A 17948-nucleotide genomic window follows, 5' to 3' on the forward strand; every position below is an offset into this window, starting at 1 on the left:
AGCAGGTAATTCACAGTCCCAGTCCTGACTCCATAGAGCACCTGGATAAGGCAGCTTTTCACGACCATGTCCGTGTTCTTGTCCTCATCTATAACATGTGAAATCTAAGTCCTGACCTACAATCATCAGTGGCTGTGGGACTTCTGCATATAAAGTGGTAAAGTCACCTTCCATGCTGTTCTCCCCAGGCCTCTCCACTTCACCCATAAACAGCACAAGCGGGGCCCATTTATAAAATAATCCAGATGCTGTGTCTATGAGAGACTGTGGACTTGGGTGGAATGGCAGCCACCTTTTCCCTGAATCCTTGCCCCCTCCTCTGGGGGCCGCTGTCTTCTGGAGGAAAGTTTGCTCACCCACCCCACTTTACCATCTTTTAGGAGCAGCTTTTCCCCTTCACCCTAGCCCTCTGGAGGAGAAGGAACCATGACTGACCTTAAGCTGTTTCCCAGCCAGCTGGTTTTGTTAGATGGGAGTCCAGTGGGGCAGGTCCTCCAGGAAGTGCTAAGACCTCCCCCCTCCCCAACTCTCCAAGCAGGAAGTAGGGCCTGGGGAACCCAAAAGCAGTGTGATTTTTTTAGCCCTGGGTGCCAGAAAAATGTTCTTTGTGTGCCATGACTTGAAAAAGTTTGGAAAGCACCTGCTGTAACAGGCCATTCAGTCTGCACCATCCAGCTAGAGTTAATTGAGGCACAGCATTGTGAATTTACTAAATACTACTAAATTGCACATTTTTAAGTGGTTTTATGTTACATGAATTTCACTTCAATAAAAGAGGTGAGGCAGCAGCAGGCTAACTGGGGGAGACCTGTAAGATGGACATTTATTTCAGGGCTGAGTTCTTTTTGTCTGGCATTGTCCTCTTAGGGCAGGGGTTCTTAACCTTTTCCATTCCACAGACCCCTCTGCTAGTCAGGTAAAAACCAAGGACCCCTTACTAAGTCTACACTGTACTGTGTATTATTTAATAAATATATCACACCTGCACCAATGTGCCCACAAGAAATTTTTTTCATTTAAATTCAAGCTCATTGAACCCTTGTTAAGAACCCCTGCTTTAGGGTGAAGCTCACAAGTCGTAGGCATATCTGCAGGATCAACACCTTCCCACTGTCTGAGTGAGGGAAAGCATAGCTTTGTGATGGTTTTCTAAACGGGATGCCGCTGAGCAGACTAGAGCATCTGTCACTGCTGTGAGTGAGCTCCAGGGACAAGAGGAAGAGCCTAAGCTCAGCCTAGACCCCAGCTGGGTGGTGGAACCCCCTAAACAGGCTCTGAAACTTGGCCAGTCCCCTTTTTATATCTCAAGTCCAACTTCCCCTCTACATTCCATCCTGATTTAGAGGAATGGGGTGTTAGCATGGATCATGAAACCACAATCTTCAAAGCTTATTTTCTTTTCCTTCCTTTCCCATCAGTACTGATCCTGTAACCCTAGTCACTTTTCCAAGGAGGAATGAACTGGAGGCTGCCTCTTCTTCCTGCTTCTCTCCAGTTGCTTGTGGAGATGTTGATGTGCTTACAACGGAGAGTGTGAACGGGGAGGGAGGAGCAACAGAAACAGAAAACAAGTCCCATGAATTCTGCAACTTGCTGTGAATTTGTTCACAGCCCTTTTACCCTTTTGTTAGAAGAAGAACCTGCCAAGAATTTGCATTTTGGGGGGGAAAAAAATCAATTTTCTACTTGTCTCTCTCCTGACTGGGAGTGTATATCCTTCATCTTTCAAGCCACAAAGCAAATGTGACAATTTTCCTCTTGGTTGCTCAGACAACCACTTATATCAGCTCCTTTGAACACAGCCCATTTCCCAAAATAAAGAAATCGCCCACAGCATATGCTTCATATCTCTAGACGGGTTGATAGGGCTCCTAAAGCCTGCCTTTTCTCCACTTAGTTGGTAGAGGGTAGCAGTGAATTGTCCAGGCCACCGGTGCTGTCAGCTTATGTCTAGTGGGTACTTCAGGAGTCAACTGAGTAGCAAAAGATTCATTGAGGCTTCTTTTGCCTTGGGTGCTGGCTGCCTGTGATGTCCCCACATTCACTATGCTTTATGAACTTTAAGGGCTTAAAGAATCAGTCCCGGGTAAAGCTGAATATTGTACGGTGTCCTCCGGTAACCACTGTGTTGATCAGGAGACCAGACCTTCGCTACCAGCTGGGTTTCAGCGTCCAGAATGGAATTGTAAGTATAACATGCGCCACATTCTTCCAAACTTCTGACAAATAGAATGTAGCAATGTGTCTGGTCTGGTTTCTTTTTGTTTTTAAAGCAGTCAGTTCTCTGAAAGAATTAAGGAAAGGGCAGTTGGGCGAAAGCAGGCTCAACTTCCTCCATGGGCAGGTTCCTTCTGGCGGAGTCTGCACCCTTCCACAAGGAGAAGTGCTCGGAGTCTGGCCTTCTGTAGGAGTCCGTCCAGGACTGTGCCCCAGCTACCAGCTTTAGATTGCTTGAGTTGCTCCTACACAGGGTCTCATGTCCCCAGCAGCCCATTGCACTGTGGTTCCCAGCCTGCTGCACCTGAGAGCCCCCCGGGAACTTGACTCCCTATGCCTGGGCCAGGCCATGGATGGACAGTGGGGTTGACACCATATGCAGGCACCTGTGTTCTTTAAAGCTCTGCAGGTGATCCCATTGTGCAGCCGAGCCCGAGAATCGCTGCATAGTGGCTATGTTTAGCTGATTTACTTTTTTAATGTAAAATTAGCACCTTGTGGATAAAAAGTGTTTTTATCGGTTGGCCATGTGCCTTGTAGAAATACTACCTTTTTGTCCTGGTGTTACTGGTTTGGGTTTATAATTGTGGGCTTTGGTGGCAAATCTGTTCTCTATAACCTTTCTGATTCTCTTGGTTTGGGATGTGCCTACACCCCTTGTATTCTTCTTTCAGACAGACAACTCCTATATTCTTTCCCCACCACCTCCTTACTTTCATCCAGAAGTTCTGGGTAATTAAGATTTTATTCCAAGCATGTTTTCAGGTTTAGAAATGGCCTTGAAATTCTCAGAGTAGAAATATCTAGCCCTATTTTATGTAATCTTTGCATCTTGGTCACATAGTTGGCCTGTTAGGAGAAGAGCCATGCAGTTTTGTTCTGATGTCTCTATCTGTTTATAATTACTTGATTGCTTTGTTCATATTTGAATGACATTAAAAGTTCTAATATTAGGAAAAAGTTATTCTGTAACAGGTAGGGGTTCATTGGGACCATCAGTTATAGCTAAAATACAAAAAACACCTAAGGAATGTCCTTACCCCAAAGCACCTGATAGATGGAAGGATCCACGTACTCACAGAAACACAAAGCATGCTGCAAGATGCTGCAGTCTGTGGCACAGTCTGCATAGGCTTTTAAATAAGGAAGCATGATCTACAATGAAATATCAATTTAGTAAATTCATACATACCCTTTTGAGGGCAAATTCAGGTTGCTCTGTGTGACAGGTGGGGTTGACTGTGGTTTGACATCTGGAGTCCAGTGCTGTCTGAGCCACCTGCCCTGAGCCTGCCCAGCTAGACAGGAACAGGATGGGCCATGTCACTGTTTCTGTAAGAAGTATGTTTGAACAAGGGCATCTGGGTCAGGAAGACTGAAAGGAGCATCTCCCTTCAGCCAGCCACTGGGCCAGGCCCACTTTGGCTCATGCAACTGTGCCCCCTGAAAACTAACAGCCAGCATTAAAACAGTGCAGTGTTTGAGTCTTAGCAATGATTGGAGAGATCTGTGTTACAAAGGTCTGCAAGTTGAAGATATTGGCCACTCTGTGACAGCCAAAACAACTTTTTACCAAGAACCAATTGGATGAAAAATGCTTAGAAGTGAGTGTGCTGTGACATGCTGTGATGCACTGCACTCCTGAGTCAGGCCATGGTGGCCTCCAAGTCTCTATTTCTTGTGAAAAGAAAAAAAAAAAGAGACTTAGATTCCTGAAGCCTAACCACATCTTGAGAGCGCTGAGGGCACGGGGTTCCAAAAAATCCAGTCTCCCACCCCTACCCAGTTCTCTGAGATAAGGCACTGCCTGTGGGGTTTAACTTGGACTTTGGTTCTGGCAGATCTGCAGCCTCATGAGAGGAGGAATAGCCGAGAGAGGAGGCGTCCGTGTGGGGCATCGGATCATTGAAATCAACGGACAGAGTGTCGTTGCCACCCCCCATGAGAAGATCGTCCACATTCTCTCCAATGCGGTCGGGGAGGTAGGTATGGGTCCTCGGCTCTGTAGAGGCTGAGGGTGGGTGTCCTCTGGGGCCCCTGGCCACCTCCTTGCCCCAGCCTGACCCATTTCTTTGGAGAATAAGTGGTTATCTGAGAGCTCCTCCATGAATTGAAATTAAGTCTCTTTAGCCTAGTTTCCAGTCTTAATCTGCTCCCCTCTTTCCAACACTCAGATTAGCATTGTTTTAGCATTGGCTGCCCAAGTTCTCTCCATTCTCCCCAATTTATCTCACCGAATGTGCCTGGAAGACTTAAGCCTTAAATTCCAGCCTAAGCCACAAAGGGCCTTCCACAGGCACCTCCCTGGTCTTAACTGCTGTTCTGGGACTGATTTACTGTTGTCATCTATCTGCGGAGGGAGGAAGGGAAGACAAGAGAGTCAGAACACCCGAATTGTTCTTTCTCCATCCTAAGTGGCCTCTACTTTCAATGAAATAAGAGCATCTGACTGGGAAATGAACCTTACCTGGGTTTTCATCCTGTGGCGGGGAGAATGTTCCCAAAGCCCCTGTGATGTGAGGTGCGCCCAACCTCCACCTGTGCTCACAGCCCTCCCAGAGCCTCAGCCCCCGCTGAAGTGTGTGTTCTGCCCTCAGATTCACATGAAGACGATGCCAGCAGCCATGTACAGACTGCTGACAGCCCAGGAGCAGCCCGTGTACATCTGAGTCAAAGTGCACCTCACTCTCCCTCGCGGCATGCATGGAGGACTCTCCTCCCTCGTGGTTGTGTTTCTAGTGCTGCATCTGTGTGTCCACTGAGACATTTCCCTCTCACACTCAGCATTTGGTTGTACACAGGAAGGAAAGAATCTGCAAGGATCTCTTTGCTCTCTGTCTCCCTCTGGATTGCTTTTTTTTTTTTTGTAAATACCAGGGAAGTTCTGTATGCACTTCTTGAAGATGGAGAGCTGCTCATATCCACCCACGACTATCCTGAAGGGGGAGAGGGTTCCTGAGGAGGCGTCGTCTTTTCCCAAGAGGTACAGACCTCATGGAAGAGCTCCTCAGAGCAGTGACAAAGCTGAGGCAGCAGTGCCTAAAATCCAATTGCTGATCTATGCTCTCCTTACATAGCTTTATAGGAATATGATAGTAACAGGGGAACCAGCCTGTTTCTTTAAGGATATGCACTGTCCATGAAGTAGCTAGAGCATATTTTTTTCCTGCCCAGAATTTGCGCCAACTTCAAACCTATTCTATAGTTAGTTTGAATTTCAGCATATTTGTTTTCTAATATGGGCTTTCTCACCCCAGAGGATAAGGAAAGAGAATTGCCTTCGATGAGGATTCCATAGCCTTGCAGAAAGCGTGGTAATTTATGGGACTGCCAGAGCTTCCCTAGGTTGTCCTGAGGTTACCAACAATTAGATAAAGATAGTCAGGTACCATCTGCCTCTATATCTCACACACACAATTGTGCTTTCTTAACACCCTCTCCTCCCCTTCATCAATGAGGCAAACTGCAAATCAGCACTCCCTTCCCCCTGTGCAGAATCTGCCTTTAATAGCACACAGAGCCCCTGGAAAAGCCACATCACCTCTCTGGTGGGCCCTTCCCCTGGAGGGCAGGGTGGCATGATAGGCTGGTCAGCCTCATCCTGGGCGTTGGCCCCTGTCCATGGCTGAGGCCTGGCTGCCCAGCACCACCTTGGCTCAAGGGGTCTCCTAATGGACCCTCTGCCCTCCCCCCACTGCAAGTCTGGAAAGGATGGGCTGTCCCCCTTGAAGATGAGGATTCAGACACCATAGTGTTCCTGCTCAAGGCTAGACCAATTTCCTTTCTGCTCAGGGCCAACAGGCAGGCTGTGACACTTGAAAGTACATAAGCCACAACATCAAGGAGACAATAATGACCTCAAGCTATGCCTAAGAATCCCCAAATGCATTGTGGAAGCACCATCTTGCTGCCTCGTGGGTCAGAGGGAGTTGTTAGTGTGGAGTTTTACTTGTGTTCATCAGGTGCCTCATCCTTATGGATTCTGTCTCAGTTCAGTGCAGATATTTTAGTAATATTATTATTCTGAGCCAGTTTTCACTTGTTCTTGGTCCAAAGAGCATTTTGTTTTCATGTTGAGTGTGGTTATGCTTTGCTTTGTTTTGTTCATGACCTCAGTAGAGACAGGGGAAGAGGACTAATATATTTTGTAATATTAATATAATCCCTGTTCTCTGCATCTGGGATATTTATGTTGTGTGTGTGGAAATAGGAATTCAGTGAGAAAATGTGGGTAGTAATATTTACATATAGTGTGGAGGGGTTCAGGGAAGGAGAAAGCAAATATAAGAATATTAGAAGCAAGAGGCTTTGGCCAGAGAGCAATGTGATCAGTTCCCCGGGAGTCTCTATACCTCCCGAGTTTTTAACTTAGAGTCAAGAAAGCTTCAAAGGAATCAACAACTGAACTCCTAGCTTTACCCTAATGAAAAGAGTTTGTTGGCTGCCCAAAAGCACTCCTGGAAGGGGCTGCCCCTTCACCAGGGAGCTGTAAGGTGGGGCAAGGGGAGCTGGGATGGGCAGTCCAGGAGCCCAGGACTTGTCCTAAGGATAGTAAACAGAGCGCTGCGGGGAGACCAGCCCCAAGGCTGAGCTGCTACCAAGATGGGAGCCAGGAACTGTGGCTCCAGGCTCTCAGCTTGCCTTCCTTGAATCAACCAAATTGTAGAGTGTCTGCTCATTTAATTAAATACTAACGAGTCACAAATGTATGTTTCCTTTCCTCTGCCCATTATTAATGCTATTTCAAGCATCAGTAGCCTTCAAAAACTACAGGAGGGGCTCCTGCCTATCCACACCCAGCAGGGCACTCAGGATACCTGCCTAAGCCCCCGGACAGTACCACAGAGCCCACTCACAGTAACCAAGGAAAGGAAATTCCACTAGCGCGTCCCTATGCAACCTCCCAAATAATCACAATTACATTTCTCCCCCCAAAGGAAAGAGGGGGGAGAATATATTTTCCCATTCCTATTGCACAAAAATCTTGGAAAGCTTGAGAAGAGCTGAAAAAGCCAATTTTGTAAGCTCTCCTAGAGGACAAACATATTTAAATAAGAATATTTATCCACCACATACTTTTATGTTAATAAAAGGGGTTCCTCACACCCAGGCAGCGAGCACTGCCAGAGCTTGGCTGGACAGAGTTAACCTCCGTTTGGTTAACTTAGAGGAGGAGTCTGGGACGTTACTAATTCTATTTTTGAAAGTCCCACAGGAAGTGGTGGTTTATTTCCCTTCTGACATCCCAGTATATATAGTTATATATGTAAATATCTAAATACCTTGTATAATGGGGAAGACTATGTACAGAGAGCAGCCTTCCCAAACACTGCCTGGGCAAAAAGCCACTCTGGCCTCTCAGCTAGACATGCTGGTGACTCTGCTTTGGGGACTGACTCCCAAGTTTGCCTACCCCGTCTGGCCCAGCCAGGAAGCACCAGAATCCACTAGAACCCACCTGCCTTGGCCTTCTCATGTGAGCATTTCAGGGGCCACCATCTGCCTTGGGTTCATGAGCAGAAGAAACCCTAAAAGACCCAAGCCTGGAACATACGTCTCAAGGAACACCTTCTTCCCTGCCCCAGAGGGGATTCCCTGGGGGTGGAGCACATCACAGGGCGCTGGGCTCTGAGGCCCTGCAGACCGCTTTGCTTTCTGCACGTCGCCCATCAACACTGGCCTGCAGAGAGTCCCAGAGTAACCTACTACCTCCCCCATCACTGCTCCTGCCCCCCAGCCCCCAGCCGCACCCAGCACTCACTGTCCAGGCGTTGATGAAGACCCACCCACGGAGCCCTTCCAGGGTCTCTCGACCCAGAGGTGTAGCTGTCACTGATGTTTACATTCAAGGGCCCCGTTGTCTTAGGTTTACTTACTCGCAGATTTACGAGGCCATTGTGTTGGTTTGAGTTTCATGTCTGTCTGCTCTTCCCTGGTTTCACTTGAGCACACAACTCTGATTTTATTTCCTCTTTCCTCCAGGCAGTGTGTGAGGACCGTGTGGGAATGAAACTTCGTGTACATATGTAGCCCAGCCCCTAGAGTGTGCACTTGTACTATTGTTCTGTAAAGAGGGTGAAATAGAGCTTATTGAAAAGCGCTGGGAGAAGTAGAGTATTGTATTTGTAACAATATCGTTCTTTGTATACACAGAACTCAATGATCTCTATATATAAATATAAATAAATATATAAATAAGATCTATATATACGTGAGCCTGGAATGTCGACACCGCACACCCACTGAATGTACTTCCTCGGACTGCCCGGTCACAGCCCCGGCCCTTCTGCCCCTCTCTGTGCCGTGGCCACCGCCCTCTGGTTTGGGGCTGTGATGTGTTTAACGTGCTATCTTCCTTATTTAACTGAACGCTAATGTCTGTAAGAGTTGCAGCAACAATAAACAAGAACTTCATCTCTTGGCTTGGGCTGAGTGTCTTGCTATTGCAGGGGAGGGAGGAGATCCTACGTGGGATTAGGATCTGGTTTTTTCCTCCCTGTGGTTACTGCCTACCGCATAGGGGCCAGCCTTTCTTTAGATGGGCTTTTATCTGTGAAACCAGTTTGGTTTAAGTACGTGTTGGCCTGTTATAGCAGAGCTCCCACGGCCTGGGTGGCCTCAGGGTCTCCTCTGAGCACACTGTGAATGGGAGAAAGGAACCCTTTGGGTTTCAGTCTTTGTGTCAGCAGTGTCAACGAGGGAAGGGAAACGGGGAAACCCAAGGGGCCTTTGCTCAGGGACTGAGATTCAAGTGTATGGTGGTGCAAGAAGGTAAACAGTGCTCCAGGTTGGGGGGGGCAGCAACTGAAGGGTCCATGAAAGGTTCTAGAAAGTTCCTCTTTACAGTGCTCTTTGTAATTCCACTTGTTGAAGCTTGCCAGCCATGACCCCCCCTGCTACTGGTGACGTGCTGGGCACACAGGGCTCCCCAGGGGGAAGTGTACCTGGTCCTGTTTCTGAAGTAAAATGTCCCTATACCTTTTCTCTGCAGACACCTCTTCCCTGAGAAGCACCGGAACAGACACCCAAGGGCCTGAGAGTTGGGGCTGCCCCAAGCCCTGGGAGGTGGAGGTTGTACCTGGTCCTGTGGTGGCTTCTATGGCTCCAGGGGTACCTGCAAAGTCTCTCACAGAAAGCTGGCATCCCACCACACAGAGATGTTTGTATTGAATAAGGGGGGAAAAAAAACTAAGATGTTTTGAGAAGTCACATCTTGGAGAATGACTGACAGCTAATATTGATAGTACCTTCTTTGTGCCAGGCACTGTTCCAGACACTACATAGATTAATTCAGTTAATCCGCAGAAGTACATGTTATCATCCTTAATTTATAGATAAGCACACTGAGGCCCAGATAGTTCAAGGACTTACATGTTTTTTCCCAGCTGTCCCCCAACTGTGCGAGGCTCCCCATTTTCCCAATCACTGACAGACAGAGCCTTTTAACTTTTGGATTCCTTTTGGTTCACACACTGCTTTCCATGCAGGTTCATTCATTTGCAACCCTCAGTCTTCTGTCAGATCAAAGCTCCCCAACCCTAGTCTAGACCTTGGCTCTCTAGGTTCTCTAGGGCAGAGGGCTTTGCTTTCACACTCACTCATTCCCTCTTTGCCAGTCCCCCATGGGAAGGAGGTGGACAGGGCTTCCCTTACTTTAGGTGTTGCTCTTGGAAAGGTCACAGGCTTCTCCTGATCTGGGTCATTCTGCTGATGTAGTTCACTGACTAGGGCAAATGGTAGGCAGTCCCCAGGCATTGGGGGTCCCTTGAGACCTCAGCAGCATGTTCCAGCTCTCAGGCTACATTTTTCTAAAGTGGAGACACCTGTTCAGCTGGAGCTGTGTCCCAAGAAAGTCTGCAGCCCACAGTCCTACTCGCTGGAGCTCATGTGGCTCCATCACCCTCAGAACAAGGAGGGAACTCTTGAACTTCTCTTCCCCTCGCCATCCTGTGAACCATCTGCCTCCTGCCTCTATCTATACCAGCACAGCACTGGGCATTCCACCAGGCCAGTCCCTCAGCCACTTTGAGATAAGGTGGATAAGATGTTTGCTGGTTCCCAAATTAGTGTAGAGGAAGGAGATGGAGGGCTCTTCACTCTTAGGGTCCTGCTCCCTCGGCCTGGAGTAAGAGAAATACTCTTCCTCTCTTATCCCACAGGGAGGAGAAGGGGAGAAAGTTCCCTTCTCAAATTCTGCATCCCTCCAAATGGCAAGAACCCTCCATCATCCTTGGATCACAGGATGAGGCTGAAAGTGGTAGCTGGTGACAGACTATTATTTGAACTAGCATCTCTAAGCAAGAGGTGTCTGTACCTGTGGGAATTATCTAACCCCTATGGGAGGTAACTGCCCCTTAAGGGAGGAAACTACCCCTTTGGGAAGTATCTGCCCCTGTAGGAGGTAACTGCCCCTACAGGGAGGGTGTATCTGTCCTCTGTTGGAGGTGCCTGTGTCCTCTGGGTGGAGGATGACCCTCTGCATAGAAGCTTCCCTGATGGGCAAGGATGTCCTTATGGTGGTAGCTGTGACTTTTGTTCCAGCTATAGCCCATGGTGACCTGGAAAGTTGAGGAAGAACTGGTCCCCGCCCACAAGAAACTACTTAGTGGAGGGGAGTGGGTGGTCATAGTCTATGGATCTCCCCCAGACACTACCTTATCCTTTTTCCTCTCAGCTTGGACTTAACTGCAATTGCAGAACTGGGGTGAGGAGAGGAAAATCCGCTCAACCATGTACCACACAGTGCCTGCTTCGTGTTCATCTTCTGTAATTTCCCCTTCAATCTTTGGCTCCACTACTTAGCAGCTGTGTGATATTCAGAGTTACTAAACCCCTCTGAGCTGGTTTCCTCATCTATAAAATAGAACCTGCCTCACTGGGACAGAGTGAGGATAAACTAAAACACAGGAAGTTTTTAGAATGGGATGTGGCTCATAGAAAGTGCTTGAAAAATATTTTTGGCTATTGTTATTTAAAGCAATCATGCCATTTTCCTGGGGTAGGACAAGCAGCATCTCCATGATCCCAGCAGATACAAGTCCATCTCCCCGGGTAGCTGCAGCCCCCTGGATTACACAGACAGGAACCACAGCCTGGGAGCTCTGACCATAACGGGCACATGCACATGGTGGGGCTCGGCTTAGTTCGGGTGGCCCCAGGACACCTGAAGTCTCAGCACTGCTTGCACAGTATTATAAAAGACTGTGTTCAATAATCCCATAGAAGCATATTTTAGGTCCTGGTTAAAAACTTCTGCAATGTCAATGCTTAAATTTTTTAAAGCTAGAAACATGACACACAAATATAGAATGAGCAAGTAATGAGGAAACAACTAAGATGGTAAAGCCAGGTCAAAGAGCATATTGAGGAAGTATTTATAGGCATTTGTAAAGGAATTTTAGAGTAGAATTACTGGGTTAGATACAAAACTGATTAATGTCCTCTTGGGCAACACAACCATAATCTCTGAGGTATCTTTTCTACCAGACAGAAATTATGTGCTTATCTAGTTGGAGACAGGGGTTGGAGGATCACAGGATGGTAAGTGCTCTGAAGAAAAATAAAGCATGAGATGAATCTGGGGGTAACTAATGTATACAGCGTAGTTAGAAAAGACCTCAGAAGAAGAAATGGGGGAGGGTCCTGTGCATGTCTTGGGGATGTGTGCCAAGCTGAAGGGACAGCAAGCACAAAGGCCCTAAGGTCAGACGTGTGGAGCCAGAAGAAGAGCTGGGAGGTCAGTGTAGCTGGAGCAGAGAGGAGGCAGCAAGTGGTTAGAGATGAGGTCAGTGGGGTAGAGAGTGTGATAGACCAATGTAGGTGCTGTAAGAACTGTGGTGCTGCCCTCACACACTCATACACGTGCAGTCTCACACACACACCTGATTGCTTCCACACACACTCATTCACCTCCTCTGCTCTCCAATCTTAAATTCCCTCCTAATCAGGAACCAAGGGTAGCAGGACTTGGAATTTGGCGTCCTCTGGTGGCAAACCATCACAAGGGTCCCAAATCCTTGCAAACCACCTGGATTCCTGGCCTGTAAGTAAGTGCACGAGGAATCTCAGTCATTCACCCCAGGCCCCTTGTTTTTCACGTAAGGAAACTCAAGTGCCCAATGGGGAAAAAACTTGCCCAAGACCACACAGGGTACGATAAGCAAGAACCTCACTCCCAAACTAATGCTCCTTTGTATAATCTAAGCTGCTGACAGACACCAAAATGTGGGGTTTCTCATCTTCCTTCTAGCCAGGTCCAGAGTAGTCTGGAGACAGGCTGAGCGCACAGCTGTAATCCCAGCTCTCAGGCTCTCTCAGTCTTTGTGAGAGCAGAGCATCAAATAGCACAGATAAAGGCTGGCTCGCTATCCCTTCTGCAGGCAGGGAGAACCCTTTCCTAGAGGTCTAAGGGCTACCAGCAGGGGAAGTGGGAAGCACAGCTTTGTATCTCTGCCCTGGACTTCCTTCCGCAGAGACCACTTATTCTGCTCCTGTAGGCAATCTCAGACATAACACAGTTCACTGGCTACTTCATTATGTAATAGCGCCTACTCCCTTCCACCTAGTAGTTTCTTGTGGGCGGGGACCAGTTCTTCCTCAACTTTCCAGGTCACCATGGGTTATAACTGGAACAAAAGTCACAGACAGGGATTTGAATTATAGCAATGCCACCTATTCTAGCCATGTAACGGGCAAATTATTAGACCACTCTGAGCCAGTATTTCTTTATCTGTTAAGTGGGCACAGATAAATATTCTTAATGTTAGATATTCTACTCTTGGCATACTTAGCACATGCCTGGCATATATTGGACTCAGACACAATAGCACACTGCACAAGAGAAAACCTGAAGAAATTAGCTCGTCTCCTAGAGCATGATGACAAAGTCTTTCTCCCCTGTACCTCCAACCCCCTTCTTTGCCTAGACTCTGGAACTAGCCCTGGGTTCCTCACCTGTCAGAGGCTCCTGTGCCTCACACTGTCAAGGCTGCTGCAGCTGCTTCTCAGCATCCTGGGATGCAGGTTTGCCCTTGGTGTGTGATGTTTCCAGTCAGTGATGTGCTAGAAAGTCTTGTATCTGTTCATGAAATCCCAATGTTAAAGTTTCAGGAATTTTGTTGCTAAAACACAGTCATTATTAATAATTAAATTAAAAACTTATATTGGGAAGCAGACTTGGCCCAGTGGTTAAGGCGTCTGTCTACCACATGGGAGGTCCACAGTTCAAACCCCGGGCCTCCTTGACCTGTGTGGAGCTGGCCCATGCGCAGTGCTGATGCGCACAAAGAATGCCCCGCCACAAGGGTGTCCCCACATAGGGGAGCCCCACGCCCAAGGAGTGTGCCCCATAAGGAGAGCCGCCCAGCATGAAAGAAAGTGTAGCCTGCCCAGGAATGGCACCGCACACATGGAGAGCTGACACAACAAGATGATGCAACAAAAAGAAACACAGATTTCCATGCTACTGACAACAACAGAAGCGGACAAAGAAGAAGACACAGCAATAGGCACAGAGAACAGACAACCGGGTGGGGGGGGGAAAGGGAGAGAAATAAATAAATCTTTTTTAAAAAAACACTTATATTAACAACAAAGGTAATAAATAATCAAAACTCACCCTTTCCTAAGTATTTTACTAGTAAACCATGCTCCTGAGGCTAATTACATCTATTATATCTGCACAGCAGATACACCAATGGTGTCGCGTTGGGCATCTCTTCCTAACTCTGAGTTCAGTGACATCACATCGGTAGCTTGAATTTGACCACAAACGTGAGTAGGTATGTCAGGGATATTGGAAAATTCTACAAATCAGGGCTTGATTTCTTGTTTGAATTGTTTAGACTTAGGAGAGTGACAGAGAAAATGTTAGTGATGCAGATTAAATTTTAAAATTTTTGCATCTGTTGCCATTAGATTGTGAATAGCATAAAATCTGATGAAATAGTCTTTTGGCATACAAAAACTAGTATCCAGTTCAGCAAAAAAAGTCACTCACATTATTCATGAACAAGTGAAGTTCCTACATATACCTCTGTTTCAGCTCTGATCTACTTGTCAGCATGAACAAAAACAACCAGCATTCATGTCAGAGCTACATTCAATAATGTCAGCAACATATTTGCTGATTCAGATAATAGTTAAGCCTTTACTTGTAAACTGTTTTTTTTAACACTATTCTTGGTGATAGTAATATGAAAACTGATGGTGTCTGCAAGAAGTCCCCAAGTCACACTGATGTTACAGGGGTATGAGAGTTACGATAAAGATTATTGCTTATTTTAATACTCGCAAATGTGTGCTACACATCCTTTAAACCAGTTAATTTTATAATATTTATGTCTGTAGTGTATATGTGTGTGTATGTAGGTATACACACAAACACATATTTCCCCCCAAAGAGCTGGTCATTAGACATTGACCAGCACACCTGCTCTAGCCCAGCTTCTTCAACCTGCTTGGGCCATTTGGGGGCAAACAGGTCAAAGTGCCACCATGTTTTGTAAGGTGCTTCCGACAGCACAGGGCAGGCTCTGTGGGGCCCTGGGGCCTGCCCTGGCAAAGTGAGTAGAGGACTGCATTCCAGGCGATGGCTGAGGGTCCTTTCAGGGCAGTGGCTGGGGCCCTGTGTAGGTTTCTGTCCAGCTCCCAGTTCACTGAAGTTCCCACAGGCAGCACAGACCCAATACAATGTTAACGATGTAAAGCAATCCTTTAATTCCTTTCCATCACATGTTCATTGGAAATCCTCTAATGTTCAAGTTCCACTAACTTAATATTTTAAAAAGCAAATATCACCCACCAGGACTTAAAAGCTCCAATCAGGCCCACTAATAGTAATAATGAGAAATAACTTTCTTTGAGTAACTATATAAGATGCCAGACAGATGAGCTGCATATATTACATCATTTAATCACAAAGTAGTATTATCCCATTTTATTTAGGAAGAAACTGAACCCAGAAGCACCCAAAGTAGTGAGGATTTGAACTCAATTGTCTCGTGCCTCCCTGGAGGAGCATGTGGTCAGGGATGGGCCTGCCTTACCCAGGTAGCTGCCACAGCAAACAGGACGTACATCCTAAGATATCAAACTGACACTGAGGAAGAGATGCACGAAACCCACAGCAATTGGGAGTGGACATGATGCACAGACCCAGGGAGGTGGACGTGCAGCCAACTCTGAGAAGGGAAAAGGAATAGGATGTTTTGGGGGGGCATGGGAGCACATCAGGCAGTTTGTCAGGAAAGACAGGCTAGAGTTAAATTGTGGGGTTCATGGAGACAAGAAATTCATTCAGGTTTGGTTTCATTTCATTTCATTTTTCACTAAAGAGGAGCTCTGGGTGATCCCATGAGTAAATCCTGTCTGAACTGTTAATTGCCAGCTTAGATTCTCACCTTTCACATGTCCTAGGTCCATTCTTTCTACTTCTGACATAGCCTATGCCAGAAGTGAGGACACTAGGCATGCGTGGAGGCACTTAACCTCTGCCCTCAGGGTGCACAGCAAGGACCTGACATTTGCTGGTAGCTGGAGGGTTGGTGTGAAGCTAATGGTTCTGGGTTCATTTGCCACCTGTGCCCTCACTGGCACTGAAGCATTTGGTAAATTATTTATTCTCGTCATTGTGCTTCAGTTTCCTCATCTGAAGAATAGGGGCAATATATAGTTCCTAGCTCAGAGGGTGACAAAGGAATAAATGAGATACTGTCCACGAAGTGCTGCATGGACAGGAGCTGTACTTATGCTGAAAGTCTCAGGGGCTGACGTCCTAGTCCAGCACACCCATGAGAGCACTCAGAATGGCCCTGCTAGGAGGCAGATCTGCCACCTGTCTCTCTTGACTTGCTCCAGCCCAGCTCAGGTTTCTGGGTCAATATGTGACATGCTACAGACACTTAATGAGTGATATGGGACTAGAGCAGAAAATTAAATAAACCCCATGATTTTGATCGTTGAAGGAAATGAGTCCAAGGAGCTGGTATGCTCTGGATTCATGCTCCATATATTGCTCAGGACCTACATTATCCTCATTTCTCCTCAGTAACAAAGAAAAGAGTCAACTGGTATTTCCTTATCTATAGAGGGGGGGATGGGGCTTGAAATAAAGCCTCTCTATTCTATTGCTTTGCTTCTCAAGTTACTTCCATAAAAAAATTTGAAAGTACGTGGAAATAGAATTCTTAAAAATGCAATCTAACTTTAAATGTTCCAAGGAAGTTTGCTATTATAAGAATTCTAGCTATCAATGCCTTTTCTTAAACAATGGTAAATCTGATGATCTTTTGGTGGTAAATCTAGTGCTTGCACTTTTTGTTGAGATTATGTTCATTTATTCAGTCAACCAGCATTTGTTCAGTGGTATCTCTGCCAGGAAGTACTCCAGGTGCTAGAGAGACCTCAGTGAACAAAACTACAAAATCCCTGTTCTCATGCAATACTGAAGGAGACAAAAAAATAAACAACTTAAATAAGTAAAATATATAGTTATATTAGAGGTCGTGATATGTGCTAGGGAGAAAAATAAAGCAGTGAAAGGATAGAAATGCCAGAAGGGTGCAATTTTGAGAGGGTGACCAGAAAAGGCTGCACTGAGAAGGAGACATTTGAGTCAAGTCTAGAAGAAGGTGAGAAGACAAGTCAAACAGATATCAAAAAGCATTCCAATACTAATACAGGATGTTAATAATGGGGGGGAAATGCACCAAATGTAAGATACGGGCTATAGTTAGTAGTAATATTTTGAGTTGCTCTTTCATAGTTTTTAACAATTGTTTCACAACAATGCAAGGTGCTGGTGGTGGGGAGATGAGAACCTTATATGATGATATGTTTGGTTTGTAAATTCACAAATTTTATTATAAACATTATTTATATATGGTCATGTATGAATGATATAGTTCAATAAAAATTTATTTTTAAAAAAGATAACAATAATAAATGTTTACTGAAAGAAAAAAAAAAACCATTCCAAGTAGGGGGTGGCAAGTGCAAAAACCCTGAGGCAAGCATGTTCCAGGAATATTGAGGAGGCCAGAGCAGCTCTAGCAGAGTGAGAGAGAGGGAGAGCAGGAGACCCTGAAGTCACAGAGATAACCCTGAGGTGGAGCGTAAGCTTTGATATGGGGCCTTGAAAATTATGCTATGGGTTCTGGCTTTTATTCTGAGCAAGGTAAGAGCCATCAGAGTGTTCTGAGCAGAGAGGAGAAAGGTGATCCAACATGTTTTAAAAGGATTGTTCTAGTCATTGCACTGGTAAGAGACAGAGCAGGCCATGTTTACTCCACCTTTGACTCACCTCTCTTCCTACATCTAATCAACCAATAAGTTCTGCCAATTCTTGTAAATTTCTTCGTCCCTACTCTAAATCAGACTCTTAGGGTCACTGTTCTCAATCATAGTAGGGAAATATTTATTTTAAATGTTATTTTAAATTTTTACTTTCACAGGTTTTCTGATTACAAAAGTAATGCATGTTTATGTGGAAAAGTTTTTAAATTTAGAAAAATAGAAAAGAAAAAAGAAAAGAAAATGGCAAAAACACAATCTCAATACCCAGAGTGAATCAACCTGAAGCTTTTGGTATGTTTCTTTTTAGACTGTGTGCTTCATGGATCGTGCTATATCCTGTTTCTTTCAATTAACATTATATTGTAAAGTGTTCCCATGTCATTAAGAATTCTATTAAAACATGTTTTAATGGTACTATTTTACCATATAAATATATA

The 17948-nt window shown here is 45.8% G+C and overlaps 1 protein-coding gene across 7 annotated transcripts in view; it reads left to right on the forward strand.

The window, feature by feature from the left end:
- APBA1 (amyloid beta precursor protein binding family A member 1) overlaps window positions 1-17948 on the forward strand; it is a 266960-nt gene that overhangs the window by 246083 nt on the left and 2929 nt on the right. For 5 of the 7 annotated variants that reach the window (XM_071216689.1, XM_071216690.1, XM_058301690.2 and 2 more), the window contains 2 exons: window positions 2066-2185; window positions 4059-4199. In XM_071216689.1, the coding sequence (XP_071072790.1) occupies window positions 2066-2185; window positions 4059-4199 (261 nt within the window). Of the gene's footprint in view, window positions 1-2065; window positions 2186-4058; window positions 4200-4814; window positions 8639-17948 lie in introns of those variants that run through there. The other 2 variants (XM_071216691.1, XM_071216692.1) reach the window with 1 other exon arrangement.

This window comes from Dasypus novemcinctus, chromosome 8 (assembly GCF_030445035.2).
Source record: "Dasypus novemcinctus isolate mDasNov1 chromosome 8, mDasNov1.1.hap2, whole genome shotgun sequence".
Lineage (NCBI taxonomy): Eukaryota > Metazoa > Chordata > Mammalia > Cingulata > Dasypodidae > Dasypus > Dasypus novemcinctus.